Below are 11,159 nucleotides of genomic sequence, written 5' to 3' on the forward strand. Positions count from 1 at the left end.
AGAAATTATTTTAGAATATATTTTATGGGTGTCTTTAATTAATTCTGGTTTCCTTCTCTCTTCCCCTCCCCAACTACAAGCATCTTTCCAGACTACACAGTTCAGTCATGCCTGCCTCTAAAATTTCTGACCTATAAACATGATGAAGCCATGAAAATTTCAAACCTGATTTTCCCAAAATCTGAATAAAGGACTTACTCTGAATTTGTATTTAGTCCTTCATCCCAGACCAATAGTGGAAATAAAAATCCATGTTCCTTAAAACCATTTCATAATGACTATTGATATATGTAACTTCATTCAAAATAGGGTTTACTTCTACAAGTGGATTCACTAAAAGTTGGGCTAGTAATTCAAATTATGTTATCCACTTCCAATCACACTAGCTCTCACTTTGTGCCAATCATGTATTTTATACTTATACCAGTTCAAAATTATTTACATTCAGTTATTCTCACTTAACTTTTAAACTGATCTGAAGAGATCTATATTTCTGAAGTGAGTTAACACATCCAACAAATACAAACATAATTAATACTTCTGATGACAGCTATATGCTGAATGCAGACCTCATCTGTGAATTCAGACAAGACAGAAGCCTGACTTGCCAACTGATAGACAAATCACATACAGTACCTAAGCTACATAAACATGTACATACATCTGCTTGATCGTCTCTCAACTCCATTCTTGCCCGACTTTGGATTCTCCTTTCCCACATGCTGCAGTTTGGTCTGATTCTGCGCATGTTCATTAGACGACTTGCTTCCACTTCTCCTGCCATTCACCACCATGTTCTTGGATTCTCCCAGCCACTTCATTCCCACAGACAATCTGACTCAGTTGCATTTAGTCACTTTTCAAAAGGCTTGGAGAAGTGGATGAATAATTTCAGTTCCAGTTCCTACTGGAAGCAAAACATAAAGATGATTAGAACTTAGTAGAAAACTGTTTCTAAGACATGGATTTTCACAAAAAGAAATTAAAAAAAGGGGGGTGGGGGAGACAAAGATGGTAATCTGCCTTTGCATTAGGAAGAAAAACAATTCATTAGCACTAACACAGGGAACTGTTGCAAATACAGATATCCACAGGTGAACTATTGTCTTACAACTTATAACCACATCTGGAAGCAAAGATGGAATGCTAAAGCTGATAAATTGCTAAGAACAACTCAATTTTAAGAGCTGGACTATACACACATATATACCTATGTATTTATATAGGCATACATACACATGGATAAATACACACACAGCTATGTGACTCCAAAAATGGAGTCTTTTCAAATGTGCACCAAATTAAGATTTATTTCCTAATTTAAAAAAAAAAAAAATTAATCTGTAACCTGTTTGGAACTCACAGCAAAGAATGGCATTATACAAACATCCTCCATGAAGTAAAAACCAAAACAGTTAAAAAAAAACCACAACGAACAAAAAACAACCAGAAAACTGGCAATATTTTTTTGAATGGAGGTGGGGAAAAGATGTTAAATCTTTATTTAACAATTAGAGTTCAAAAAACCCTCAGCAATGATCTAGAGGACCCAGGCTACTATTTTTACTGTTCCATGTAACAAAAAAAGAGTCACAACACATCTGGCTCAATCCGTCAGTTGTAAGTGGGGTCACAAGTAGAGATTAAATTTTACAGTACATAAATGGCCAGCAAAGCATATGCTAGTTTTTGTCTGCAGTCTCAATGCCTTTTGCATAAATAATTATAAGCAAGTTACTAATGCTTTTGTACACTGCTCTGTCTTGCTCTGTATAACTTGCAGGAAAAAAAATGTGACACTGATTTACACAATTATTTTACAATTGCATTTCTGCATTAGTAATTAATTTACTTGATTTTAATTTATCCTCCTCACTACAGCTTCCTCATTAAAATAAATTGTGCCTTTTCTTTTTATTATTAAAAAAAAAAGAGTGCGTTACTACTCTGCTCACAGTAGATAACAAGCATCATGTAACAGGCATTTCAATCTAGTGAAATAAATTTGCAACAAACTAACAGATGTTTTGAAATAATATTTTTGTAGAAATTCTGTTTTTAACCAGTTAAGAGTAGCAAAATACTGGATTTCCGTTAGACACATATGTGATCCAGCTACTTAAAGCTACAGAAATATTTATGGCCAGATGATCAGTAACCAAGTTCCTTACAAAGATTCAGAAAATTGAGGTATTCGAGAAATCAATAGAGACAAGTGACTTCATAGATTCATTGGCTCAAACATCTTACTAGAACTATCATCCAGAAATCTACAGGTTTTAGAACTTTTTACAAATTGTCACAGAAGGACCATAAGATTATTGACAAAGTAACAGAATCATACTGAGGAAAAGCTGGCTGGACTGCTGCCTTAATATAAAGAAAAGGAATTGAGATAATTTCAGTGGACAAGGAATTTTCTTGCTGCCAGTGATGGAAGGGATTGGCTTTAACCTAAGATTGGGGGTGGGGGGAAGGTAGAGTTTAAACATCTAGTTTACTGGACCAGCAAGCTTTAACAGCTCTGTAACAGAGCTGGAACCAAACAGTTTGACTACCAGAATGCAAAAGTTGCTCTGCATACTGACAAAATTCTTTAAGAAGCTACCACATATAGCCTTCAGAAAACCAGAGACTTGAAATTTGCTAGGGAAAACCCTATTCATTGCATTTAGCTATATGTAGAACCAGACATTTTTACATGGTACCTCCAAAAAAACCCTTGGAAATCTTGCAGCCAAACCTGTACTAGAATAGAATAGGCTTTTTTTTTTCCCCCATAGAGCTTGCCTGATAACATACATTTAAAAAGGGAAAAACCCACAAAACAACCAAAATCCAACACTTTCTTGTTAAGCATCCCACCTGAACTTCTTTCAGAAGATAGCTACCCTGTGAAGATCTGCACTATCCTGTAAACATTTAATGACAAACTCATGCTTAAACTTCCCTCTTTCTGCTTCTCCATCAATTTGTTTTACAGCTCTATAGACTCTAATTAAACCCAGTTCCCCATTTTTGTAACAGTGCTAATAAACAGCATGAAAACTACATTAAAGACTTCAACTAAACTCAGTCTTAGTCTCCTTGTAAACCAGGACTGAACTATACTCTGTGGTGTGCTACAGTTTAAGAGCAGTACAGACAAATGAAGTCTACCATGAAGTCCAATTGTGGATGAATACTGGTATGCAACAATCTGGAGGAAAAACATTCAATACAGTAGTGTTTCTGACAGCTAACAGGTATGGTAGCTACACTTTCGGCTGGACTCTGAAACTCTGCACAAAGAAGGAAACTGATCTTTCTTAAGTCCAGTTTGGGGAGGTGAGTGCCTGTGCTAAGACACTTCTGCCTAACAAATGCGGTAATGACAAGGAAAGTATGATAGCAAAGGTAAGAAGGAATGTGGCCACAGAAGAACACTCAAACCATACCAAGCATTAGAAAAAATACTTGCTTTTGCTGCAAAATATATTGATACAGGTGACAAGAAAGTCCTCCCAAGCAAAATCAAAAGTCATTTAGTGAAGCCTAGCAAACATTCTTGTTAAAAATCATTATTTATTTGAGCCTAGCAGCCTAATGAGCATGAAAACCTTTGTCTCCATCTACTGCTGCCTTTTATTTTCTAATACCAGCCAAATGACAAACTTGAAGACAGCAAGCGTGCTTCTTCAGCCTCTATTCCTTCTCCCCATACACAAACATTGCTTTCAAGAGATGGTATCAAAAGCCAGAACTAACAGACAGGATTCCTTTCCCAGTGAATATCACAGCTCCTAATGCCAACAGATAACCTAAACGAGAGCAATAGATGCCCCACTCATCACCACCATGGGATCTTTAATACATCTTCAGATGTGATTTATTCTCAATACTTTCTACATCAGACTCATGCTGACAACTCCTTTAGGAACAGAGGGAGAAAAGGAAACCTTCCTATTCAAGGAAAAAAAAAAAGAATATACTTGCACCTCCACATACTTAGAAATTCCTGCTAAAGGGCTCCATCATCAAATAATATAACACCATGCACGGATCACTTATGACTTCAGGTTTATCTACACTGTTAAGTGTACTGGCACAGTTACAGCTTCCAAGGGATCTTTTTCGTTTCAATGTAAATATCCACATTGCTGTTTTAACCCTTTATTAATTACACCACTACTCTTTATAACTATACTGCCTTTTATAATTCTATTACAGTAGTTTTACAGGCACGTTTCCTCAAATGTCAAAACATAGTTCAGTCACATTTGGCACCTCTCATCGAGGAATTAATCATTTCATTGCAACAGTACTCTCAAAAATGAAAGCTCAAGTTTTATTTACCTGGTTCTAAATTTATTAAACCCATTAACACACTTTCTGAGCGTTACGTGCATTTCAGTAACATTTGGAAGCACCAATCAACAACTGAAGCACAAACACTATTAATACTGTCATCACCTAAGATATTCAGGTGACAGTCAGATTTATCCAGAAGTGTTTATCAGACTGATTAAGCAGTACCATTCAGATTTATATCACATATGAAAAGCCTTAGACCTTTTATACTGGAAAGTGTAGCAAATCCCTAAGAATTTGAGTAAAGAAATTCTATAGCTGTTAAAATGGATCTCAAAAACTGTCTGAGCCTCCTAGCTTTTGGGCTCTCATCTGCAAAATCTATCAATTCAGAAAAGTCTTACTGTAAGGGGTAAAAAAAGCTGCACAAAAACAAATCAATGAAACCCTACACCACGCACACCACTAACCATAAGGAATTCAAGTATAATTTATTTTAGTCTTCCATCACACAGTTTTTGCATATAAATATTTATTACTTAAAGGACAGAGACAGCTTCTAAAGAGAGGCAGTGGATTTTGTTCATCCCTCTCCCACAGGCAAAGACACCAGGATGAGGAGGCTTGCTAACAGGCAGGGTCATCCTCTCCCTTCCCATGGTCTCCAGTATGCAAGCAGTGAAAGGATCTCCTTCTCCAATACAGTTTACTGATTTATTTATTTAAGAACTTAAAACACCTAAACAAGTTTTGAGGTTTGTTTTTTGTTTCTTTCGCTGCAAAAAGTCTTCCTCAACAAGACAGCGGCCGAAAGCAAATACAGGACACAAAACCAAAAGACCCAATGACCACATCCTCAGCTTTTCTGGACAAATCAATGGTATCCAAGAGAAAAGATATACATTTCACTACTGATAGCTCTCAAAAAAAAAAAAAAAAAAAGCAACAGACCTTTGAAATTTGGGAAGCAGAGCAAAATTATGCAACCAATTTTTCTATAGGATCACCAGGCTGTAGAAGATTTACTACAACCACCCCATCTGGGTAACAAGAAAAAAAAAAAAACAAAACAAAAAAAACCAAAAACAAAACACACACACTCACTCTTCTAAAGTGTTCAAGTTTTTAATACTACTAAAGACTCTAAGCAAAATCAAAGCTGAATGAAAACTTGCACAGCTTTAAGGAGTTATTCAAAACATCCTTAAATCTTATTGGAGTTACTGTTTTTGACAGCTCAGACAAGTACCATTACGCCACAGAGGAAAGGAAGGCACAGAATGCTTCTGGCTTGCAAAAGGTGTGAAGCCAATGTACAGTATCAATTTAAACAGGAACCTAATGTTCCATGTTACACTACGAATTACTACTGATAATACTAAAACACAGCAAAACCAGGCATGAGACACATGTCTTTGCAACCACAGAAAGTGACAAAAAAAGAAGACATTTGGGAGTTTAACTTTCCCATAACCTCTGTAGACAAAGTTGTAACTTAAAGAAAGGTCAGGTGGTCCCACAGAATTCAAAGATTCTGGAGTTGAGGCTGCAATTCCTCAACAGGATAAAAAAAAAACCTACCTAGGATTTCAGTCCCACCCCTGCAGATGCTTATTTTAGCCACCTGACTTCACATCCACGTTTGACTTTCTTTGCCTCTGGGATGAACTGATTCAATAAATTAAATACCAGAAAAAAAAAAAGAGAAAAAATATTTTTGAGTGTTTTTCAGCTAGTTAGCTCTCAGAATAAGCTCAGTGCAGAACTGGACATGGATTAACACTGGCAGACAGGAGGCTGTAAGACTGTCAAAACTGACTCAAGTCAGTTTAAAATGTTGCAGAACTGCACCCTCAGGATGTAGGTTTGAGAGAGCACACGAGTCCAAAACTCACCCAAACCTAGGCTTCAACCCCCCATCAATAGCTCAGCCTGTACATTCCCACTTTCTCTTGTGCCAGTTCTTTTGCAGCCACCTGATTTTTGTGTGTCAGTTTGAATACTAATCCAAGTACAATGCAGGCACAGAAGCAATAGCGTACCAGTACAAATGAGTGGCAGAGAGGGAATGCACATACAGAAGTGCTTCAGCAGCTCCTGCCCCTTCTCTCTCCCCACCCCCCCTTCCTCCACTAGATGCCTTCTCAGGGTGAAGCTGAATAACTGAGCAAAGCACCCTGCATGATCCCCCCAACTCACTGCAGCAACTCCAGTGTTCAGCAGACCTTCACAGAGACAATCCAAAAAGCTCACTGCTTCCAGGAAAAGGAGACCCTTCTTCCTCACCCTTCCCAATTCACAGAAACATTTCTACCATTCTGGAGCTCAGTGGACCTCTCCATAACTCTGTTTAACCTCATTAACCCAACAGAGGGAGAGCAGGTAATTTTCTGCTGGTTTAATACACTGAGCAGGCTTAGCAAGGGATCCAATGGGCACTACAGCAAGAGAGGACACAGTACTGGAGGAGCAGCAGCAGGACCACTGAAAGGGGAAGGAAAAGTGTCAGTTGTAACAGTTCAGCTATGTGACTTACACAGGTTCAGCTGAACCTAACAGTTCAGGGCAGCCCCACCATGGCCGGCACAAACAGCACTACAGTTCAATAAAGACTTCAAACCAGCATAACACCAAAAGCAGCCCTGCTGCCCCCTCGCCTGCTTGTGCCCACTTCCATGCCATCCTCTGTGCCAGCAAAACAACTGCAGACCAAAGCAGGAACCAAATCAGGGGAGTCACCAGAAAAGCCTGAACCTTGCTGGCTTGAACCATGGTAGAAGAGAATGTTACAGGAGCTTAGAGGAACAAGGTCAGGAGCACTTAAGCTGGGACTGCTCCCAAAAGCTTTGCATTCTCAAACCACAGCTCCGGATTCACTGTTTAGCACAGAAGTATCATACCTTACACTTACTATGTTAATTTGGGCAACTGTTGCATTAAAGCACAATGGTGTTTGCAGTGAAAAGAATACTGGGAATTGTAGTCCTGCAATAGGATAGTGCTAACCAAGCAAAACAAGTATTTGAGAGCCCTGTTCAGTCCTGCTACTGAGTATACAAGGCTACATCACCCTGCTTACTTTAAATAAGTCTTATTTTCCAGTTTGTAAACTCAAATGGATATAAAGCAGAGGTGTTTGTATATGTCTATCTGGCTCTAATAACAAAATAGCACAATAAACAAAACAAAGAAATTCCATTTTTCAATCAAGTCATGTTTTCCTCACACAGTGTTACTTGCAAGGAAGAAAGCTTAAAGCATTCAAGACAAAAGTCCTTTTTTAATGAAAACAGAAGAGGATGCATCTATAGCTATCGCGACCAGATTATGGAAACAGGACATGACTTTGTGTGAACTTACTCTGTTAAGACATTTTAACCTCGTTGATTAAAACTTCCCACTATATATAGTTAACTATTAAACATTCTGATCAGATTGCCATCTCGTGTGTCACCCTGTGCCGAGTTCAACTCACCAGAAAACTACACTACTTAAGACACCACGTATTCTCTCTCACCCCCATCTTTACTTTCTCAGAGTAACGTGTTGAAGATAATTTCACTTTAAAGTTTCACATATAAAGGCTAGACAAAGATGTGCTTTATCCTTTCCTTAAAAGCATATATTCCCCAATAAAAAAAATCACAAAAAACCGCAAGATGTCAGGCGTTTCGATCTAACTGCAGCAAGCTCCAAGCACTCAAAACAGACCTTAATGAAAACCCAGCAGTACAAACACGGATTAAAACTCCTACTACGGCTCATACGGAGGAAAGCCATGCCGTCGGGACCACTAACCATTTAACACCACAAGCACCACGAACTGCCAAGTAAGTAACAGCTTCCTGCCCAAGTTGCCCACACGCCTCCCTACGCTGAAACTCCTCGCACAAAACCCAGCGACGAACCAAGGGGGAAGCGGAAGGGGAGCGGGGCCGGCCGGCGGCGCCTCCCCAGCCCCGTGCTGCCCCCTAGGGCTCACCTCCCGCCGGCGCCGCCATCAAACCCCCGACCCCGCGGTGGCCCCCCACCTCTCCCGGCCCCCAAGCGCGGCGTGGAGGCGGCACCGCCTGCAGACGCCCCTCTCAGAGCAGTCGCGGGTCTCCCCCTTCAACCGCCCTGGAGCGCGGGGTCCGCCTGTCAGCGCCGCCGAAAGCTGCCCTCGCCCTCCCCGAGGCGGCGGGGGACGCCGGCGGCCCCGCACGCTGCCCCCTCGGCCGTCCCGCGGTGGGGGGGAGCAGGCCGCGGGACAGGGCACGGTTCCTCACACCCGCTCCCTCCCTTCCGCGCCCCGCTCCCCGCCCCACAGAGCCCCCTCCGCAGTTCTGCCCCCCGCCCCCCCCAGCTGAGGGCCACAGCCCCCTCGCAGCCCCAGGCGCCCCCGCCGCACCGCCCGCTGACTGGCACCTCCCACGTGTGGGGGCACCCGGCTCACAGGGCCCACGGGAGTCGCGACCTCCGCGCCCTCCCCCCCCAAGACACACACTCACCTCCCGTCTGCCCTCCGCGCTGGATCCCTCGCCACCGCCGGTGCTGCCCCAGCCGCCACTGGGGGAAAATGAATCATCAAAGGAAAGGGACCGAGGGGAAAAAAGAGGGGTGGTAGGAAGCGAAGACTGAGCAAGGGAGAGGCGGAGGGGGGAGGAAAACCAAGGAGGGGGGAAAAAAGCAGCGATAGTGATAAAAAATAATTCCGAGTGGGGGGAGGAAAAAAAATGGCGGATTAAAATCCAAGATGGCGGCGCCAAGGGGCGAGCGGTGCAGGGGGGAGGCGACGGGGGCAGCCGCCTAGAGATCCGTCCGCCGAGCCCCGCGAGAAAGAGTCCCCCAGGCTCCCTCACAGAGACCCCGCGGGGCGGCAGCGAGGACCGGCTGCCGTGGCTGCTGCTTCCTTCTCTTTTTCCTTCTTCTCTGTCGGGAGCTCTCCTTCCGCTGGCCTGCCGAGCCAGGCGGGCCGCTGCGCCGGCCACCGCGCTCCGAAGTTTCTTCTTTCTCTCAGCGAAGCCCACGACCTCCTCGCCCCGTCCGGGGAGACGCCGCCTGCCCCTGCGCTCCCGGCGCGGAGGGACACCGCGGACAAGCGCTGCCTTACGCCCGCTGCTGCGGAAGGATACACCACTCGAAAGGAAATACAGCCCTCCCGCGCCCCCCCCCCCCCCCCCCCCCCCGCTCCCTGTCTCCTTCCCCCACTACGACTTCACAGTGGTCGGTACACAGGCAGGCCGCCAGCCCGCGAGCGTCCGCGCCTCGCCCGCGGAGGAGAGACAGCGCGGTTCGTAGCTCCCATGACCGCTCAGCGCGGAGCTGCGCCGCGGCGGAGGGATTTCACTGAGAGAAAACAAGGCCCAGGCCACCCCTCGGCTCGGACCGCCCGTCCGTGCGTGCGGGGAAGAAGTCCCGGCCACCTCACGGATTGGGAGATCCCTCCGCACGGAGCTGCCCTTTAAATGCGAGGGACTCCCTGCCGTGGAGGCGAGTGATGGGTGGTTGTCTGTATTTCTTGTGTGTGTTGGTGGAGGCGCTAGGTGCCCTATCCACCCTGGCGTCTGTGAGGCGACAGTTCGCCCTGCCCCGCGTGAGGGAGTGGGGACCGCAACTTCATCGCCTCAGGGAGCTCCCGGGTACCGGCACCTGCTCCCCCCGCCGGTGCCTGACAGAGGCATTTAAAAATGGCCCCCACGGCCTGGAGGGGCTGCGACGGAACCTCCTTCCCTGCCGTCGAGCGGGGCAGCGCCGGAGGGGGGAGTAGGGCTGGGCCGCTTGCCTGCCTGCCCGTTCTCCCCCGCCCACTCCTCCACCGCCACGTCTTTCCACGCGTGTTCGTGGCTGGGCGTGGGTGCGAGCGCCCCACGAGAGGAGGGATGCCGTTCAGGCAGCGGCTCCGTGGGCCACCCGCCTCAATAGAGCCCCCTTGAAACAAAAGGTGGCTTTGCTGCTGTCGGACGTGATAGAGATTGCAGGATGGGGAGTGGTGAACGTGGTATTGCCCATGAGGAGAAACAGGCTGAATTAAATGCGTTTGTGGAAAAAAAAAAATTGCTAATGCAATAACTGCTGAACATTTCTACACTTCTAGGAGTTGGAAAACTCAAAGGCAAACGTTTTCCTGCTCAAAGTTCAGAAGTTTTATTATGTACTTCATGTTTTGTGTTGCCCTTTATGTTTCTTGTCATATGATATGCTGATAACAGTATGGACTGTTCTCAAATACAAGTTTTATAAATTTACTAGAAGCTTTTAGATTATTTGCATTCACTTTAAGGTAGAAGTTTGTGGAAAAGATTTGCCATGTAACATCTTTCCTCTCAACAGCTACTCACCAGAAATACCAAATCCTGTTTTATTCATAGTAGGATGCTAAAGTTTTTCAATAAAATAAAATTTTGTGTGGAACTGGGTTTAATCTTGCTTTCATCATACAAGTGAAACAATATCTGGAAATAGCATGTGTCCCAACAAATCAACTTGCTAGCTAAATTGTTTTTACCATAATTTGATAACAAGAAATTGCCTTTGAAGCTGAGATTTTGCATGTCCTGTTGCTAAACCAGATTAACATAGACTTTTACAGTTAAATTATAACCCTCTGAAAGATTAACTTCAAACCAAAATGGACTATTAATAGCATCACAAGCAGTGACACTGTAATAATATATTTAGTAACAACATTTGTATATTGTTTTATGGATGTACCAGGTTGCTCTCTATAGGAATGGCTACAGTCACAGATTCACAGAATCACAGACTGGTGGGGGGTGGAAGGGACCTCTAGAGATCATCTAGTCCAACTTCCCTGTTAGAGCAGGATCACCTAGAGCAGGTTGCACAGGATGGCATCCAGGCAGGTTTTTAATATCTCCAGAGAAGAC

The 11,159-nt window shown here is 44.0% G+C and overlaps 1 protein-coding gene across 2 annotated transcripts in view; it reads right to left on the reverse strand.

Moving 5' to 3' along the window:
- The window catches only part of KMT5B (lysine methyltransferase 5B), a 30,942-nt gene extending 21,583 nt beyond the window's left edge, over positions 1-9,359 (reverse strand). Inside the window, exons 1-2 of one of the 2 annotated variants that reach the window (XM_054826917.1) lie at positions 8,781-9,359; positions 662-904 (exon numbers count right to left, since the gene is read on the reverse strand). In XM_054826917.1, the coding sequence (XP_054682892.1) occupies positions 662-821 (160 nt within the window). In that variant the 5' untranslated portion in view covers positions 822-904; positions 8,781-9,359. Of the gene's footprint in view, positions 1-661; positions 908-8,780 lie in introns of both variants that reach the window. The other variant, XM_054826916.1, reaches the window with a different exon arrangement.
- Between the last annotated feature and the right edge of the window lie 1,800 nt (positions 9,360-11,159).

Source organism: Grus americana, chromosome 5 (assembly GCF_028858705.1).
Source record: "Grus americana isolate bGruAme1 chromosome 5, bGruAme1.mat, whole genome shotgun sequence".
NCBI lineage: Eukaryota > Metazoa > Chordata > Aves > Gruiformes > Gruidae > Grus > Grus americana.